This window comes from Apteryx rowi, unplaced genomic scaffold (assembly GCF_003343035.1).
Source record: "Apteryx rowi isolate R43461 unplaced genomic scaffold, aptRow1 scaffold_10, whole genome shotgun sequence".
Lineage (NCBI taxonomy): Eukaryota > Metazoa > Chordata > Aves > Apterygiformes > Apterygidae > Apteryx > Apteryx rowi.
The window spans coordinates 2,580,538-2,602,121 of NW_020447197.1; the positions used below are offsets into that span (position 1 = coordinate 2,580,538).

Genomic DNA, 21,584 nt, shown 5'->3' on the forward strand with positions numbered 1-21,584 from the left:
CTAACAGAGCAAGTGAATAAACACTTTCCTTACAAAATAATAGTAGGCAAAAACATAACTTGGCAGTATCTCCTTCTCATTAATGTGGACATTAATTAGCATGGCTATACAAAAAAGATATGAATTAAATATGTGAAGATCTCCAAATTGTTTGAATTCCTCATTGGTTAAATAATCCAAATATTTAAATTAGCTTCTAGATGTAATTCAGTGTTTCAAACAGACTCCCCACTGAACAAAACCATGGATAGGCACATAAAACTATTATTTGCAGATTGCTTATGTAGCTTCCTTGTTAAACCTTCATATAAAATAAAGATGTAATCCTTTATGTAAAAATACCTTTAAGAAGTCACAGTCTCTGTTAATTAGTCAAGTATTTATCCTRTTCTCTCACTGACTACCAGATCTCRCATAGTACCCAACTCATTGGGTTTCTGACTCCATTTTAATTTGTAAGTCTAGAATATTAATACAAACTACATTTCAGCTCAAACTTTTTACTTCTCCTAGAGTTTGCAGAAAKTAAGAAGAGAAAGTGTTTTGGAAGCTGTACTGATCAGAATGCTTGTGGAATGGCCAAGATTTCAGTTTAGAAAAGCTGCATATTTACAGTACAGAAAATAAACCCTGTTATATCCATTTGCCTTATTTTGCCATTTCTCTGCAGGTCTCTAGAAGCTACTGTCCTATTATATTTCTTGCTGCATTTACTGAGTGTTCCATATTTAGTGCAATTTTTACCCCAGTTTTCTTTCACAGAACAAATTTTTGTTTTTCATTGTTTGTCTTTGAGTTCTAATACTTAACCTTCAGCAGGCATTTGTAACAAGCATCTCTTGTCCCTAGAAAAACATTTTTCCTTTATTTTMCTGAGAATGAATGCATGCAATTTTAGCACAACAGTGAGCACTGAACAAAATACAACTCTGTCCTTAGTGGTCAAGTGCAAGTGGCGAGCAGGTCTCAGTCTCCCCTTCCACAAGACAGTGCTGCAATACKACCAAAGAGGAAAAATAAACTAAGTTGGCCTCTTTTGTTGGGAAGTCTGAAAGCAGGAGTTTTACCACCGAGTCCAATGGTACCCTGAGATATGTTCCAGTTGTCCACAAACTACGAAATGTTTACATCTAGCCAAACAACACTGGCCATTTTCCATTCTCATCTAGAAGTTTATTGATATTATTCATTCTAAATTCCTGTTTCATCTCCATTTCTGTTCTAACAAACCTGTGTTCAGAGGATTACTCTTATGATGAATTATTAAATACAAATTACAATTATTTGTGTCTCTTACTGGACTTTTTAAGTGCTTCTTTGCAATCTGCTGTTAACATGAATCGCATGTGAATGCACTCTCAATTTCTGCAAGAGAAGATGCGTTCCAAGACGACCACTCTTACCTCATTTGTACTATCATAATTCTGAAGTAAATTATATGGCCTTCCTGGCAAGTGCTTGAAGTAATATCAATATTCTTCATAAGAAGATCAATCTTCCATAAAAAGTGTTCTAGACACATGGCAAATTGAGAGTACTCATGGGAACAAATGGTAGATCTGCGCCGGGCTGTTCCATCACTGCTGATATATTTGACATGGATTCAGAATTCTGGCCAGCTTTAGGAAGCAGTAAATTCTCTCTCTCTCTCTTTTTTTTTTTTTTTAATGTCACAAACTGTATTACAGTTACATTAATTGCAAATTATACTATCAAAAAAAAGAATACAAAACAATACTTGCATGTATTTTGTCTTTTCTTTTTCTTTTTTTAAATGGGGCTTCAGAGCAAACATGCAGAATGGATACATTTTCAACACAACAGCCTTGGCCATTAAAGAATTTGAGGTGAGACTGAGGGTTTAGTGGAGGAAAAAATACAGTTTTAGTCACGTTTGATTAGAATACAAAACTGCCAGCTAATTAACTGGACTGCTAAGAGAGGTTGTGTCCATAATACTGGTCAGGATGCAAAACTGCTATTACAAAAAGAATCATAAAATTTCAAAACTTCACATCCAAATGTACCACAGAAGTAAAGTGGAGGTCGAAAACAGATTTCCTTTGATTCCCAAAATACAGGGCAGGTCTGTAACACTCTTACTAATACTGTATTTATCAGAATAAAAGAATGAAATTTTAATAAGGTGATAGGTGCAGATAAAAAAAGAAGGTAGTCCCTCCTGCACAGCTCCAGGCAGCTCAGTTTTCGTATCACTAGCACAGATCATATTTTGAAGTCAAACAAAATGAGAATAAAACAAATACCTCAAGGACCTAATGTAATATATTTTTTCTCTTAAACAGCAAACACCTGTTTTCATGGAGAAAGGACTGCAAACACCACTACAAAACGTTAGCAATCTATCCAAAGAGTAATTTTTGAAAACACAGTAGCTAAACCTTTATTTAAAGGATTTTTTTATTTTAAATAAAAAAATATATATATATAAAATTGACATATTCAGAGAGCCTGTAGACCAATACATATAACATTTTAAATTATTTTCCACAAATAAGATTCTTAATTTTTTTTCTTAAAAGGAATGATTTTGCATCTTGTGTTTCACAGTACTTGCACAAAATAGATTCTTCTCATGACAAAATTACCACCCCATCACTGGACAGGGGAAGGAGTTAAAATATTACTAACAATTTGGTTGATATCAAATCAATTTACTAAGCTTAGTCAGACAAAAAATGCCAAGCGAGATCAGTCTTAAACTCCGTTTAAACCAAAATGCTACTTGGATCAGTGTTTAGTACCCACCGCTTCAGAGGCAATTCAAAGAAACATCAAAATAAGCTAATGAGGATTAGTCTGGCAAATTTATGGAAGAAAAGCATCTAAAATGCTTATGTTATGAAAGTCAAACTGAATTCCATTTTAAGCACGCTATTTTAAACTGTTTTTATAATGTAGTATGTACCTTACATTATTTCCGCTTCATTTTACGTATTAATAAAAACAACAATAAGGTCACTGGTTTAAAACCTATATGCACTTATATCAGCATAACTATGGAATAACCTGACCGAAGACTAGTTACAGTGGTGCAGCTGAGCACTGAACCTGACCTGCATACTTTACGCAATATTGATTACAGAAGACTATTGCTTTCCCTGTATGCCACATGTTACCTCTGGTAGATTTACAGGGTAAATGTGAATTGATAAACAGTCTTGAAGGACTGGATTAGGAAGAAAAAAATCTGAATTGTGCTAATGAATAGAAAATATGCTACTTTAAAGCTGTGAAAAATTGAGAAAGCTGAAGGGCATGCAAGTATAGTGAGACTTCGTATAATGAATTGTTGAGGTAAGTTATCCTATCTGCTCTCTTAATCCACCTTGTACTTTTTTTTTTTTTTTTTAAATAAAGTTCAGCCTGTTTATTTAGTAAAAAAAACCTGTTCATGCACAACTGCAAGGCTGAAACACTTGAACAAAACAACCTCCACCTGTAGTAACCAACCAGTATCAAGGCAGTAAACTGTAACCTCATAAACCATATATAAAGGAAAATACTTTATTTCTAACCTCTGCTGCCAGTTGCTGAAGAGAAGGTGATGCAATAGGATGTAAAGTTGAGTTGCCTCTGACTGGATTATGGAGGCTAACATAAGCCACAACATTTCTTTGAAGAACTCTCTTGAGATCCTACAATACAAGCAGAGCAATGGTTATTACTACACGTGGTTGTAATTAAGACATGTTCTGTTATTTCAGTTCCTTTAAAGGAAAAACTGTACCCTATGTTTTTGTCTTCTGCGATTTCCTGAGTATTACTTAATACTTCTTCTTACAATATGCTGCTAAGATCTTCAAAGGGTATCTTAGAGTTACTGCTCTCTAGAGCAGAAGTTACAATTCCATTTCACACATCATCTCAACAAAATACAAATATGCCTAGAAGGAATTAAAAATGACTACACTTGTAAAGACCAAAAATGAAAACATCACATACTGTGAAACAACGTGAAGGCCTTTTAAACTTATGCCTGACAGAAGACAAACTTCAAAAGCAATCATTATCAGCAGTTAAATGTACTTGAATTTTTAGACTCCAAATTCAGATGTGAATTGCATAACTTCCCCAGTGGTGTCATTTTATTATGTTTTAAACTAGGGAAACAGTATGTTTCAGTTACTATCTTTTTTAAAAAAGATCACCTTTGCCTTCTTAGTAATGAGTTACTCTTTGCGTGAAGTGGCTCTTTATATGGAACAGAAGAGGTGTAACGCAATTACATCTGATGTAAAGCTGATTTGAAGTGGAGCTAAATAAATTGCGCTTCCAGTCTGGATTTTTTCAATTTGACTTTTTCACCCCCTCTTGTTTTTGAAGAATAATCATGTTGGAAGTATGAAACTTAGAAAACTGCTAGCTGCTCCTCACAAATGATGAAAATTAACTCTTCACTTTATCTGCTGTTTTAGTTCGGCAGCCATGAACCTCTCTGCTAGCTATTCCTTTTTAATTGATCAATCGATATGTAATCATAGTACTGTTGATCACATATGATAAGATATTTTCTTTTATTAGGATGATTTCTATTCTGTTGAAACTAATAGCCCAAGGAATTGTCTGTGTCAGATTGAATCTAACTCCTAAGCACAAATACGTGATAAGTGAATCAGAACTAACCACAGAAACACTGAAATGTTTATGTAATTAATATAAAGCATGGTATGGTTCTCTTCCTTCATTCAGTTTTTTCATGGTTCGGTTTTCTCCACAGTGAGTCTATCAATAGGAAATTTGTAACTGTTGAACCTCCAAGAAGGAGAAAAAGCCCTCTAAGCTATTCCTGGTTTTAAGTCTTTTCCTCTGCTCAGACTATGTCCTCTTTTACAGTCCTCTGCTGAATTAGCGAGGGGAATCAGCTCATAAGAGATGTTGTATATAACCACCCTGCAACCTTCAAAGCTATAGGAACAACTTACCACCCCAATATCACACATCATCTGTTCCACAGAAACTGCCTCTATAGATGTTTTCACTGCATTTGTTATGGTGAGTAGACACAGAGTTGTCACAGACCAGTTAATGAATGGTTCTATATATAAGCACCGTTTCCTACTGTTTTCATGTTCGTTTCAACAAATGTCATCATTATTACAATACTTTCTAAAATTATTTTACCTCTGCCCATTCATATGAACCAATGTTCCCAAACGATGATCCTCCCCATGAGCAGAAAACAATGGTCCGGTCAGGTCTCCAGCCTTTCCTAGCTTTCAACATCAAGGCTTCTATAAACGCAGTAATGACAGCAGTGCTACTGGCCCATTCTTGTCCACCATAGCTATTCAAACTGTTGTGATGACTACCAATGATGACATATCTGTCTGAAACATGGAGAAAAAGGAAAGAAAAGGGAATCTTATTTCTCATGGACACTACATTAAAAGAATTACAAAAATAAAGGATGAATTGTATTAGTAATGTCATTAATGCAAATAAATGCTGTCAACAGAAGTTTGTATGATCATGTGCAAGACAACTGTATGATACAAATATACAAAACTGAATATTACTTAAAAATATATTAATAAATTGACATGGATACTTCCCTAACCTAAACCCTGTGCCCTCCCCTTCATTGTTTGTTTATTATTCTCTCTTCTCATAAATTTTATTTGCTTTTATAGCAGGGGCTTTTGTCATACAGATAACGTAATAAAGTTCCATGCTCATGTTAGAGTGTTACAAAAACACACAAATGATATTTGGGAAACACTGTCTTCAATATATTGTAAATGCTCAAAAAAAACCCAAACAAAAGGTAGGGTAGTAAAATGAGAAACACAGAGAAAATACATAAAGTATTAGTACTCCCTCACCTGAAAGACTGTGTTCAGTGCTCACCACCCTACCTCAAAAAAGACATTGCAGAAACAGCAGTTGAAGCAGGTAACCAGAATGGTTAGAAATCAGGACTTAGACTTCCATGTAAGGAGACATTGAAAAGACCTGGACTGCAGGTTTAGAGAAGAGACATGACAGAGGAATAAAAATAATGAATGATACAGAAAAATTAAGTCAGACCTATCAATTTTGGTGATATTGGAAGAAAGTGTTCTATAAAATGAAAAGCAAGAGGTTTCAACCCGAAATAAGAAAATACGTATAGTTAACCAGAAGAATCTTCGACCAAAGATAAATTTTAGGGAAGTATTTTAGGAAAACTTAGAAAAGGTTTAGTCCATAAGTCATTAAACAGGATTAAAAAAAAAAAACCAAAAAACAAACACATTTCTTTCAGAGACATTAAATGAAATCTTCAATTTTCAAGACATAACACATAATCCAAAACTTACTGATTATTGTAAAGAACCTCCTTTTATTCCATAGAGATGATGTGGTATTAAACAACTGAACCACTGGTCTGACTGACATGCATCAAGAAGTCTACACAAGGTTATGCTGAATGACTTATTCAGCTAATAGACTTGGTGTGTGAGGTCAATTCACAGTGGAATCCTCTCTGAAGGATTCCTTACTGGGTGTCTTTGATATTTAGCAAAGCCTCTTTGTGAAGTCCAGACGCAGAGTTTCTAAAGGTGTTCCTTCTGTACTTCAGGACACTTATAGTAACAGAAGAGTAGTTATAAAGCGATGTCAGAACCACAACAATCTCTCAATGTCATCTGTACTCCAAAGAGTGCAAAGTGTTTTGGTTTTCTGTTAGTATGCTTACTTTAGCCAAACAGATTCATTCTTCACTGTTATCAGCATGCTGGAATGTAGCAGGACATACACGTGAAAAAATGCCCATATCCTGTAGTGCTTATAAAATTAAACGTATAATCCTCAGGCATATTTTTGCAGAGAGTACTACCTATGAACCTTTTTTTTAACTGGACACAACATACTTTGATTACAAAACTGTTCTTTATCAAACCGGACTTTTACCAGTTTTGTTCAATATAATACACAGCAATGTTGTTTTATATGGGATCAAAAATGCTTTAAAAATAGATCTGCTTTGCAGCTGTAACACAGCGTTCTCAATCAACTGCTTGGGGAGGGTGCATGCGCACAAGTGTGCATATAGATATGAAAATTTGCTTCTAACAGCAGATGTCACTCAGATGACAATTTCATCAGGTGAGACGATTGAAAAAAATTGTATCTTGTGAGCCAACCAGAAATCTGAGTGGACATAATAATTTAACATAACAAAATACAATCTCACTAATACAATCAGATGTCTATGTTGCATCATAATAAAATTAATCACAGGTTGCACTGACAGTGAGAAGTCACAGGATCTTAAACTCAACTGATGTTAAGAATTGTGAACAGGAATGAACAGAAGCCCTTCAGGCTTCCAGGAGGTTACAGGAAGTGCCACTAAAGCAGGGTGATCAGACAGGACCAGTATTTGCCCCACATTATCATCTCTACTTGACCTATGAATAAAATATGCAGAAGAAAGTGGAAAGAGACCTTCTGAAACACAGTAGAGGACATGGTGGAGAAGAAGGGTATGAGCAGCAACTTATTGCAGGAGACTCCAGCTGAAGGTACAGGGGTAAAAGATAACAGCTGATGGCTCTTTTGAAATTCTTCATCTTTGCATCCCTCTGCCTCAGGAATACACACAAAATCATGCCAAAGTAGATGACTATATATAGCAAAAGCATAGGAGAAAGGATGGTCATGCTTACAAAGGCAGAAGCAGCCCTTTCATAATCATTTGCTGAAGCAAGCAGAAAAACAGAGATCACATGATAAGGAAAAAGAGAAAGATACTCCTGAAAGTGAGGTGGAGAGTGTTCAGGGTAGTGATGGGCTGGACAACAAGCATTTGTCATTTAAAAGAAAATTTCTTTATACTATCTTCTCTTGTTATAACTCCATTTTTAACCTTGTCCAACAGAGCTACAAAACCAATGGTAAGTTTTTCAGGTTTTTAAAAGGCTATGTCAACCATCGCATTTCTTTTGTTCCTGAATCTTTTAACCTCTTGGTTGGATTTCAGATGCTCTGCTTCTTTGTTATTCCTCAGATCAAATGTCAAATAAGATCACCATTACGTGTGTGTGTTGGAGGCAGGGCCTTTTCACAAAAAAAAAAATCCACCTCTGGTGAAACTCCACAGTCATTCAATAAGCTACACTGAAAATGTACTTGACTTTCTGCATTCCCAGGAACATCAAGGAGAGTATTTCAGGTGTCTAAAACAAGTAAAAACTCATCAAAATGACAGAGAACGAATGCTATTAAAACATCGAGTATTCTAACAGTTGAGAAGGCATGGCTATAGTATCAAGCAGAAATAGTAAAGAAACAGCTACAGTATCAAGCAGGAAAAGTGAAGAAACAACTGAAGGTTTAATGTTGATTCTGAATAAAATGTTGTCCAAGGTGCATTACATGCTTAATTTATGTCTGTATTGGAAGCCAGTTGTTACAGTCCCTACTCAGCAAGGTGTTTATGGGACTAATCGTAGGCATCTGAATAGTCCTACTGACTTCATTATATATCCTTAAAATTAACCATATACTGATGTACCTTTAAAAAGCAGCATCTTAACAAGACTGCAACAATGAGATGAAAGATTCAGGTATGGAGAAGATAAAGAATTTATTAAACAGAAATGGATGCTTTTTATTATTTGCCTTGCTCCTGTTTTGCAATTCAAGAGACAAAGTATGTCTAAACATGGCTACCCTTTAAATTCTGTGACAGCTATTCACAAAACATTAGCATTAGTAAAAACTGGAACCTTCTAATTCTTGTAGTAAATTAAATCCTTTATTGAAATTAAATTCATTGTGCTAATTGTTTTCTATTTTGTTTAAAAAAACATTTGTTCTGGTGAAAGGTGCAGCATTGAGCACACAAAAAACCCTCGGTCATTATTTCACCAACAGGGATAAACTGAAAGCTTCTCCATCCTCTTCATTCCATCATTTAAAATATGAAGAGACTGGCTCGCCTCCTAAGAAGACACAGAAAAATTTGCAAATTTTCTTCTGAAGCTAATAGTTGAGTCCTAATCAAGGTAACTGTGATGATGGTTTTGATGATGGGGCTATCTGTCCATTAGGAATTGGACTGGGCCACCAACACTTTACAGTATGTCAGTAAAGAGTAATCAGCAACAGTGTTCATCTATGTTGTAGGAATCCTTAGACTTTTAGGCAAATTCACTTGCAGACAAAGTAAACTCAAGATGCTTTTGATTCCTATGATGTCCTGATTATCATATTTACTACACACAGCATCAAATCAGAAAGAGGGTTTGTGTTTTAAGTCACAATTTATCTTGAGATCTTCTTGTTTAATTCTCAGACATACAGAATAGCAAGTATTTCTAAAATTGTATACAACTAGTTTAAGGTATGGTTGTAACACAAAGTAAGGCTGCAGAACTTAAAATTTGGCTAAGAACTTAATCACAGATGTTTATACACTATAATCACGTTCAGTATTAGATTCTTAACTAAGCCAGACATCATGCTACACCTTGGTTTCAGTAAAACATTTCAGTTAGGTAGGGATGTTGTGGATTTGAATCATACAGAGTTTTATGCTCATATTTATAAAACAAAATGCCAAAACTCACCCTTTTTTTTCTGGAGTAGGTCCTGTAATAAGGACAGCCATACCCTCCCAGCAAATATAAATCTGGGCATGCTTTTTGTTTGTTACATATATATACTTTTATATATCACAAAATTATTATAAAGTTATAAAAATACCTTTTCTAAAGTCATACAGACAGCTCACATAATGATTCAAATCATGCAAAACAGTGCTTTCTATTATTAAAGCCACCAGCATAGTTACTTGGTATAAAATACAATTATTATCTATGGTCCAAGTGTAATTCCTGCTTGCTGTGTAATATATGCTCATTTTAACTATAACATCCCCTTGAGCTTATTTTCTGTTTAATTCTTACAGTCTGTCTTACCATAAATCAAATCACAAAATCTCTGCAACAAAGACTTTTTTCCTCTTTATTAGTACATTACGTAGCAAAATGGAAACGTGATCCCAGCTATGACTCCCAGCCATCATGAAACAACTAATCAACACAAATGATAAAGGGCTACTTACCAGGAAATACAGTTCCTTTTAAATATCCAATAACATTAGAAATTGTCTTGTATGTTGCGACTGACTGAATATTCAGACTGATTATTTTTTTGTCTGTTAAAAGATTAAAAAAAAAAAAGGAAGAAAACTAAGAACATGTTAAACTGCTATTTATCCAGCCAAGAAATCCATAGGCCACAGAAAAACTCCTCACACATAATAATAATAATTAAAAAGAAAAGGAATAAAAATGGTATTGGAGAAGAACCAGAGATTAAAACATGAAATCGTATCACATTATTTTCTTAGTCCCGTTTTAGTAGTGGGGATTAAACCTGAAATCTCAGAAGCAGCCTCTATTCCTGGAGTTAAAAGATCATTCAATTCACCCAATAAATGCTGACAGAATACGACAGTTAAAAAAGAAAAAAAAAAGAAAAAAAGAAAAAAGAAAAGGCAGATTTACATACTCTTATGATAAGGATATTTGTCTTAATCTTCATAGGTTTACCTAGCCTAAATGCTCACCCAGGCAACCTTTCAATAGCATTCAAGATTTTATGCCTGGTTTACACTACACTATTCTTCTGGAAAACACTATGCTAACTGCGACAGGAAAACTGCACCTCCGCATGCCTAACCGCTGTGCCGGCCCAGCATTTGGGGGTGCTACACTTGGGCACTTATGCCAAGGGGAGAGAGCTTTTATTGGCGTAGCTGCTATCAAAAGAGGAAATGGCATAATTACAGAGGCAGAAAAACTTTAAAGAACTGCCAATATACACGGGACCTGCCAATATAGCTATGCCAACTGAGACCGCAGTGCAGGGTAAGGACAGAGGAACGTCAATGCCTGAGTTGGAACAGTTTGAAAAACTAACTGCCCTTTGCCGAGAATTACTGCCGCGCTCTCTACCCCCGACGGGACACGCTAACCACACTAAGGCTCCTGCAGTTTGTGGCAATGCAAACAAAGCATCTAATTACAGGCAGATGCAGATACTTTTAAAATGTTTCATCTGCATTATAATAGACTGTATTAACATTCCTCTTATCTGAAAGGTCGTAACTTCGATTTAAGGAGCAAAATGTCTCAAACAGCTCTAACTTAAATGCGAGCAATTGTCTGCCAGTAACCACCRTGTCACCCTAGGCTCTCCAGGGAGGTTCTCCTACCTCCACGCAGGACTGCACCACCCCCGTGACAGGCCCGTGTTTAAGCGTCACTGAGCCAGAGTCCCTTCCATGTCCATATCCCGACTGCCGCAGACCAGCGTTATGCTATGGCCCTCCCGCTGCTGTGTTTCCAGGATTTGTTTGCTAAGACGTGAGCAGTACTGAAGTGGGGAGGGTGCTGCAAGACGTAAAGTAAAAACACTGCATCTCCATCCTGAAGTTCTTCGGGTTTCATTTGCTGGTACTTCACCTGGTAAATTTACTTTAAAATTCAATTAAAACAAAATTCTATACATTTTCATTCACTATTCTTCACTGATTTTTGGAACAAGCGTAACAACAGCCAGAATCTTTCTTTAAAAAGAAATGTAAGTCACTATCCAATAGTGCTTACTCTACTTTTTACTTGGACAAAACCATTTTTGCTATCAATAGATACGTTCTCTATGTGATGACTGTTTTTTTTTTAAACCAGAGTGCAACAGTAAAGAATGTGTGAACTGAGCACAGTTCATTAAAAATAAATCACATCACACTCTTTGCAATAACCAACATAGCAACTTTAGTATTTTGATCTGCCATGCATATGTTGGGGTTCAAGTCCTAATTAACATTGTCCTTCTGATGTATGTTACTTTAAGTTTTATTAACATCATGAGATGATGAATTAGTTGTTCTGTAGAAGTTCAGATATTCTACAATTTTATCAAAATATTTCATTTTAAAAGTAATTAATCCAAAGGGGTCCCAGCACTGTTATTTATTATTTTTTTTAATCTTTTTTAAAAATTTGAAAACAGTTCCTGGTATCCATGAAATTTTAAAATTCACCTATAGTATGGAAATTACTTCAAGATCCTACAAACCCTACAATCATTCGAGGGCCAACTTACTTGCTCAGCTTAAAAAGATTTTTAAGTCAAAGTTCATCTCCCTTCTTCTTCTTACCCTACAAGGCTTTCGATATGCCATGCTTCCTTAGGCCCCACTTCAGCAAAGAACAAGATAAAGCCTTTTGAAGACAACTGACTTAACTTCACTCTTCACATTTTTCCTTAATGCGCATCAGCCATGCAGTCTTCAACTGACAGTAAAGCAATAGAAATTTTTTTTTCTGGCAATACACATATTCTGGAATCAGATATTCAAATTAATAGTCATATAATCCAGTAGCACACTTAAAGCGACTTAGGYGTAAAGTCTTAGCACACCAAATAAAAAGGCTGAAAGCGCTCTCTTTGCTGTATACAGCAGAAGTGAAATTTAATCCCCTTTAAACAGTTCTGACAACAAATCTTGCTTCCCAATGCTATACTTTAAAGGTCTTGACAACTTTCTCTCTTTCTTCTGTATTCTCTGGAAACCTATGAAGAGAATTAAGCTTAACAGTACTCAAGATACACTTCAAGTATATATATGCCAAAAGCTACTTCTGAAATAGAAAAATGGAAAAGGATTTATGTTTTGTTAGTATTTCTGATTTATTTCCTGATATGAAACCTATAAATTGTCTCATAGCTACTTGCCCCTCTCACGATTACATAGCTACTTTTTAAAATGCTTGGTTATCGCTTGCTCATTTGATTGGCAGCTTTAGAACTTCAGAAGAGGCAAAATTACTACCTGTGGCCTAAGAAATGAGTGAAGTTTTATTCCTTTTTTCACTTTCAACCTTACCCCAACCTCATAACAATGTGGAGAAGTGCCAGACTTTGAGTCTGATTTTCAAGTGTGTTGATAAAATAATCAAACACTGCTCATACGGAACAGCTATAATCAGTTTGTCTGAGTGTTCCTTTGAGTACTGGGTTTTAAAAAGCATCTTTAGGAACTTCCTCACACAAGATCTCTGCTACAAATACATGAAAATCTCCCCACGTGCACATTTAACTCAAGCACAGAAGCATCAAAAACTAACTGAATTCACACATTCGCAGAACATAGTCATTAGATTGTAAAAACGGAAGTTATTCCGGAAGATTGCAGAAACAAACTACGTAGAATAAACTTCAGGAATAAGGTCTCAAAGGAGTAATTCAGTCCTTCACGTGTATATAATTCCTGTTGAAATCAACACAACCTGAATAAAAAGACGTCAATTTTAAATCACAATTAAAGCAAATCTTTCAATCATCAAACGTGCATAGCTAAATGGTTTTAGGGTGCACTAATTCAACTGGAGCAGTCGGGATAAAATCACCTCACGTTTCTTGCTCCTGTCATTCAGAAGCCATATGACGGGCTCCGACAACTCAACTGCTAACTTCCAAGCACGTGCTACCAAGCTTTTCAGGCACCACTAAAGGCTAAAAATCTGTTTAATAAGGAAAGCTACAATTTTCATAAAGTTATCTTGAGGCTTTAAAGTAACTCTAAATAGCACAAACCATGATGCAACAGGAAGAACTGACTGTACTCCATTTAGAAACATCATCAGCTACTTACATATAAAGGGTAATCAAATATATTACAGATTTCTTATCTTGTATTGGTGATACTATAAGGAATAATACAGACTGGTACATAATATTTGCACTATGCTGTTACATACACCAATATGATAAGTATACATTAAAAGCCATATATAACAGCAGATTTTACCATCATTTGAAAATAATCCTTCATTTTTTAGAGCAACTGACTGAGAAAAATCCCAAACTACTGCCATATTCGACTGTTTAGTTTATGGGCTTTTGAAACCTTACTTAACTGTGAAAAGTGCGTCTTTCTTAGTTCTCAGTGTTATGTAAATTATTTTGAGTGATCTACTTAGCATTTTAAATCATTTTTCAAGCAAGTTCAGACATACGTTCTCAAAATAAATGCAAATGTTATAAGCATTCATGTAGGATATAACTTTCAAACCAACATGACTTATAAAAAGAAATGAACTTGTAAAAACAGCATGTGATTGATAATTTATATAAATTATCTTTGGAAAAAAACTCAATTACATCTTGTGCAACACTCAAAATGCATATGCAAAAATCAACACTGAATCTATGACAATGTACAGAATTGTTGAATTCTAAAATTATTTGTGTACAAATATGTCAAAACTTGTAACTCAAAGTTTCTGCAACAGAAAGCCTTTACTGTGTTTTATATAAGTGATATACCATTGAGACTCAGTCTTTTTTCCAAATCTGGTATTCCTAACTTTTTTCTCTACTAGATTTTGATTGATTAACCAACTATGTTGTCTACTAACAATAAATCTGGTTTTTATATGGATATTCATAGGTCCTGAGTCCTCAAGCCCAGTCTTGGTCTGAAGAGCTTCACGAGTAATTTTTTTGCTATTTGATCAAATTTTCTGATCTAGAGAAAGGAATCCAAAAATAAATCCATTCAAGCGAAAGTTTCTGAAAATAAATGATGTCTGCAACAAAGTCCTTTAAGGAGGTTCTAAACTGAGATGGCTTAATGTGAAACAGAATAAATGTGTCGCACACAATATCAAAGATAGTTACAAATTTTGAGAATGGTTCATATTTTAGAGCTGAATTCCACGATCTCACACTACTTTGCAAGGAGATTCTTTTTCAGAGATTGTTCATGCCACTGCTTTATAAGCGATCAGATCCTAAGCAATACACAGCAAAGGATGGACACAGAACAGAAGCATGAAAAAGTATCTTGGTCAGTTATAATTCTGGTAGAGAAAGCCTTGAAAGCTTCAGTTAAGAGTAGAGAGGTAAATCATATTAAAAGTTTCACACAGTTTAAGCTTGTTTCCATGCACTTCTATTTAATAATGAGAACAGAATTTAAAGCAATCACAAACTGAAAATCCAAGAGTATAACTGTTTCTATGTTTTAATATACAGTATGTCTATATTCCATCTGCGGCCCTATTTTAAATATACTTATTCGAAACACCAGCAGGTAGTATCTGGAGAACATCTCTGCATTTCTACTGCTAAGGACAATGAATATCTATTTGGTCGATGTGGTAACATACATTGCCACACTACATGCTAGCATCTTTCTCTATTTGTTTCCTTGGATTTATATTCAACATAGTGTAAATTTATTACACCTAGAAATGGGATTCTCTGCATACTGCTATAATTGAATGATGGCACAGAGTTTATAGAATATGGTATTCTTTTTGTCTGACAAGTAAGCAAGCTATGAAAGAGAAACATATAATAGCATCACAAGGCTGCAACCTAATGTCTCATGTGATAATATATCTTTTTTTTTTTTTTATGTCCTCCTTCCCACAGAAAGGATGACAGGCTTGATTTGCACTAGTGTGCAGCACTTGGCAGAGAACTTTTATTTGTCTTGGACCATGATCATACTATATGGAAACTAAAGGCATCTTCAAGTTATGCCTTCGGTACAATTAACGATGCAAATTTATCAGAGTTGACTATAAAACTATAATGACCATCTGACATGTAGAACTGCATAAAGCTGAATAAAATAGGTATTTATTCAAAGTGTTTCAAAAATTCTTAGTTATGTTATGCCAGAAATCTCTTCCGCTGAACTCCAGGACTTCTAGTTATCTGTTCCACTCTAATTTTTTGATAGTGAGTATGGATTTGTTTACAGCCTACAATGAAGCCTTGGACTGCAGCCATTTAAGATGATTCAGTATTGATCAGTGACTGTACTTTGTAGGCTAAAAAAGGTTACAGAAGATCAAACGCTTCTACCTAAAATAAAAGCATTTTGATCTGAGTGCATTCTACTGGCTTTCTTTATTCACCCTACTGGCTTTATTTATTCACATACCGTTTGATATTGTTGAAGTTATTTAAACTACTGGTGCTTTGTTTTTACCATTTTATAGATTAAGAAATAAATAAATGCATCCACTTCACAGTGAAGGGTCTTAAGAGCTCTTTAAGAAATGGTATCTTCTGTATATGTTAACTATACTATACTGATGTTCTCTGAAATAATACACTCCCCATTTTCTTGGTTGATCCAGATGGAGAGAGACATAGGGCTGGATTTATGGCAGGCTGCTAGAGAAACAACTTGTCACTGTTAAAATCAACCATTTACTTCTACTTTTTGTTTCCTATCTTTTCAAAAGCTCTTTATCCATGTGAACACATTTCCTCTTAAATCATGCTATCTTGTTTTACCTAAGAGCTTTTGGTAGGATCTCAGTTGAGAACCTTTCCAGTAATCTCAACTTGATATCCCTGTTTACAAGTCTGATAACTCAAATTTGAAAGGTCAGTTCAATCCCTGAAAAATATACATCTTTCTCCCTGCATCTCATAGGACAACCGAACATACTGAAGCACACAAACTGATCTGTGAAATTTGAAGGTCTACCCTTCTGCCACAGACATGTGGAGATCACTAGTGAAATCCTAGGTTTTCTAGTCTTTTATCCCCACCAATGTGAAGCACTGAATATGAAAACTCACACTTACAGCCAAAAAGGAAAATTAAACACCTGCCTCTAATACTTTTAAGGATTTGTCCATTAACCTACGAGACTTTTCCATTCAACAGCAAAATATAGGGCCAGAAGTGATGAAAAAGCACCTTGTAAATGAAATTGCACTAGATAGAATTACTTTAAATACTCAAGAGATTCATTGGGATGAACTGCAAATGACTGAAATCTGCCAACTGGCAGATAACTGAACAAACAACAAAGGAAGTTTACTGCAGCACAGCAGTACTTCTTCATTTATGTCGATAAGAATGCCTTGGTTTTATGGCAATCTTCATAACGTCCTAGCAAATATCCTGTATATATTCTGTAATAAGTAAAAGCTTCAGAAGTATATGGCTTCTCTATAACACTTTACTCTTAAATTCTTTACCAATTGCCCATTTTGGGGAAATGTTCAAAGCAGCACAGAACTACAAATTAATGAGGATTAATAAGTACGCACCATAATAAAAAGCAACTCAATTTCTACAACTAACTTTAATTCCCACTGTTTACTTGTAGGTTTTAAGTATTTGATATGTCTCAGATGTTCGTCTCCATATCCTCCCACTCCCTCTGTCACATTATGTCTCTTGAAAACTGCAAGGCTAAGGAAAAAAAGAGGCAATGTGAGAAAACTATATATAAATGTTTAATCATTACTGATGAATCTGCTCTTCAGCTTTTTGAAACATACTGATGAGAAAATGATGATCATTTTATTCTAACAAATTTTAAGCCAACCAATCATCTGAATTGCTCATTCATCTCTTTTGACAGTTAAGTGATGAGTTCTACGTCAGAAGTGAAATATCTCTCTTAAGCTTCTCCAAATCAACTGGAAGGCCRCAAATTCAGCCTTCACTGTTTTGATATGCACTACTCTGATCAGCATAATCTCTTTAGCTATTATCACAAGACCAGTCTTTTATCCCTTCCATTTAGGCTAATTCTGAATGTTTCAGCACACTATATGCTTCAGCCCACCAACACTATACCACCAGTATATCAAAGCACAACATAGCATAATGCATTCCAGAATTATGCAAGGCATGTTACTGTAGACCCTCCTTGCTAAACAAAGTAAGATTTAAAAAAAATCCCACTGGGGAACTGCAGTTAAGAAGCTTTGCCTGACATCAGATACAAGCTGTTGTATTCACCCAGAATAAGGAGAACATGGATAGACTCTTCCTAGCCTGTGAGCTTCATACAGTCTTTCTTTCCAGATATCATCCACCACGTAGAATTTCTGCCATCTCAGGGAAATAAATCAGAAATGCTACAACTATCGCATAAAAAGTAGAATAAGGTACCCTTTAGATAATTCTATCCCTCAATCTCCAAACAAAGTTTTTTGAGAACCAGATTCAGTGCAGCTTTTTCTAGAGTGAGTGAATTCATGCTTTCCCTTCAGCATTTCAACTGTTGAAAACTCCCACAATATTAGCAAGCTTCACACATCCTACCTGGAATGGTTAGGCATTTCTCCCTTCCAAAAAGGCCCTTTTCTCCTTTAACAGACTATCTATTGGTTGCGGGGAAGATCAGTTCCTCATTAAAGTATCTAGACAACCATGAATGGAGAGCAATAGTCCTTCTTAAACTCAACAGTTTAAGCCATGAAGCATAGAGTCTTACTGCCTTTCTTTTTAGTATGTGTAACACAAACGCTAACACAAGTCATAAAATTAATCAACCTTTTTTATGACTTGCTTTATTGTATTTCTAATCCACATTAACTTTCCAAAAGCAATAAACAAGTGATACAAGCTCATACATGATATTACAGTGGTTGCCCTTAAAACACACTTCAGATTGGCTTTTACTATTACCATCATTGTACTTAGCAAAGGAAATAGTGTGCTAACTTAATCTGCCTTCACCCCTCCAAAACTACTGCTTCAAATCAGTTAATTTAAATGGGCAAAATAATAAAAGATACAGTTTGTTCTGTGTTTTTACTGGTAAAAGATAGGCTAGTACAAAATAAAAGTCAGCATTACTGTTTATAGGCGCATCTCTTCTGGAAGGTGACCTGGAAGGTGTTCCTTCCTTCAGCRTAACACTGTGCAGTGTCTTTGCTGGAAGATCACACTCTCACTTTTTTCCCCAAATCAATATGAAGTTTGTTCGAGCTATAATCTGTATGACTTTGCTAAGGGTCTTATCTCTGAAGAGATACTCTGAATGCATTCTTTTTTACATCTAGCCCTACTCGAGGCATTTTGTTCTACTACTTTTGTTATCACGATGCAACCTTTTCGTGGTGAAACCTGGAGGAAAGGGTGCCTGACAGACAAAAATGCATTGTTTATTCTCTGGCAAATAGTTACAAATTAAAGAACACAGAAAGGCACATCATTGCTTAGAATAATAGAATATATTCTGCCAGAGGCAGAAAGAAGACAAAGAGCATAGCTTTAATACTGCTACTAGTGCCTTAACGTTTCAAGCACGTTCTTAGTAGTCCAACAAGGCCTAACAAACTACTGCAGCACTAACATCTCCCTAGTGTTGCTGCAAAGACAGCGGGATTTGTTTTAGTCAGGAGCAAGAATTAGAGCTTAATGCCTTGTACTGAGACTTCTTACTCCAGTTATTGATTCACATTTGCTGAATGCTGGCAAATGAGCTCATTTCTGAAACTGTTAGAAGTAACAAGACTAAGGTTGCTAAGGATAAAAGAGCAAAGGCCTCTTTTTTTTTTTTTAAATGGCTCTTCTGTAGTACTTCTCAGCCTTTTTTTTTTAAGCTCAACTCCCATCTAGCAGATTTTTGGAGCATAACTTACAAGTTTTACATAGCCACTTCTAAAAAGCTGCTAAAACAAAACATACCCATAACTGGCTAAACCTCTTAGTTATACACAATTACAGCGAACATATTTGGAGTACTTGAAGGACATTTCATAATTAGGAGAAAAAATTATTTTAAAAAGTATTACCTGTGGCTGGCAGTTCAAGGGGGATGCACCTATCTTTTCCGATGCTGTCCTCAGGTAAGGAAATCAGTTGTTTGACAAGCCCTGCAGAAACTGGTTGCACTAACAGCGTTGTGAGGTTTGATCGATTTCGTCTGTAGATTCCATCTTAAATAACAGAAAATGAACAACAATTTAGTAAATGAAACTTAGGAAGATTTAACTTCTGCATAAGGCTTAAACCAACCAAAAAAAGCACATATCTAACATACACCTTCAAAATCTGGTTTAGATTAGCAACCATTCCTTTGCACTTACCTTAATGGAAAAAAAAAAAAAATCCCTTTAACAACCACTACCACAAAACTACAAGTATCCAGGGGAATAGTTCCACAAGACAAAACTGCTGAAGAGTCCAAGCAGATATTATATTGTGTGCAACTTAAAAACAAAAATTAGAGATTGTATATGATTAAAGGAATCAATGAAAAACAGAATTACTGATCAGCAACAAATTTCAAAGTTAGGTATGAACAGAACACAGCATTACAGGGAAAAGTGGACATTTAAAACAGACTGAAATCCAGTGCAAGTGTCTGTCTGCACCAAACGATGCCAGTATTGATAAGGCTGCTTGTTCTGCTGAGAATGCAAAAATATTTTAGTAGTATAAAAATGGTGCTACTTAGCACTAACGTTGTTTAAGGGCAGGCTATCCCACGCACTGAACCGTTTGTGAGAACTCTGAGAAGAAACACCCCAAGGAGGATGCATGCTGGTGACATACTGACAACTTGATGAGACATATCCTTCCTTGCATATACCCAGGAGCCTGGAAACATGAATATACACCTTCCTCTTTAAGGCACATATATTCAAAGTGGATCTCAATTCAGCTAAGTTGTCTATGATTTATTTTATAAATGCAGGGATGTTTTTTGCAATGGATGGTTGATGGCTCAACTGAAGGAGTTCTGGAATAAGAGCTTACTGAACAGACAGTTAGTTGTATGTAAAGTGGGGGAAGGTAGAGATGAGAAATCATCAATTCTTCAATGACATGTTTAAAACCTTAAGAAGGAACAGCACAAACCTCATTGGATCAAAAGATTCATTCATAYTTTAAAATCTCCCTCTAACTGAAAAAAGGAAACAGACTTTTCATACACATGACTCCAGGATTTAAGCACGGGAAGGGTTCTGACGAGATACAGTATGTTCTGTGAGACCAACTTACAGACCTGGAAGAAGATAAACTCTGGACACAGAAATGATCTGAAGCACTTCATGACAAAATGTTTGTCTGTTTTTCCCAACTCTTTCAGTTAGCCTAATAATGGCATCACCTCTTCCCAGGGAAATCAAGAATACTCCTGCAAGACTAAAAGCACACCATGAAAAAGAGAGAAGGTTCACAGCATGGGACAGAAAGTAGCTCTAAAACAATCTGCAAAACCCCTAAAAGCCTTTCAATATGCCTGCCCATACTGAATTACTTGCAAACTTCCAGCTAGAGTTCAGAATGCCAGGAGTCTCCGAGAACTCTATTCAACAAATACCACGTTTTCTGTTGATACTGAGTTCCTTACAACCAGGAGGCATCCCTTCCATTCTGTGACCTACAAACACAAGGTGAAGAAGCTATGAGAAATCAGTAGCCCATAATAAATTTCTATAAAATTACTAGCAGGGATGTTGTTACTGAACTACATTCTCTAAAATCCACCTGCGTCCTCCCTCTTCTGTTTTACTTTTTGTGCTAGCCACTCCAAAGAGTTGTTACAGGATATCTTAATCATAAGACAAAAAGCAACCAAGGCTATAACATTTAATTATGGAAAAAAAATTTGTTCAGCTTTAATGCACAGCAGAAATACTCGGTATTCACTTTTAAAAATGTGACAAATTTATAAATGGAAAGTGAAACTGGTTCAAAAGGTCTTAGTGTAGGAAAAGGGTTGTCTTGGCAAAGCTGAACAGGGTTGAAAAAGTTCTCGAAGTTGTTACTACACAGC

At 35.5% G+C, this 21,584-nt stretch overlaps 1 protein-coding gene across 1 annotated transcript in view; it reads right to left on the reverse strand.

Annotated features, from left to right (window-relative positions):
- NAALADL2 (N-acetylated alpha-linked acidic dipeptidase like 2) overlaps nt 1-21,584 on the reverse strand; it is a 305,207-nt gene that overhangs the window by 128,823 nt on the left and 154,800 nt on the right. Inside the window, exons 6-9 of the mRNA XM_026060735.1 lie at nt 19,594-19,737; nt 10,079-10,171; nt 5,146-5,351; nt 3,540-3,659 (exon numbers count right to left, since the gene is read on the reverse strand). Coding sequence (XP_025916520.1) covers nt 3,540-3,659; nt 5,146-5,351; nt 10,079-10,171; nt 19,594-19,737 — 563 coding nt within the window. The remainder of the gene's footprint in view (nt 1-3,539; nt 3,660-5,145; nt 5,352-10,078; nt 10,172-19,593; nt 19,738-21,584) is intronic.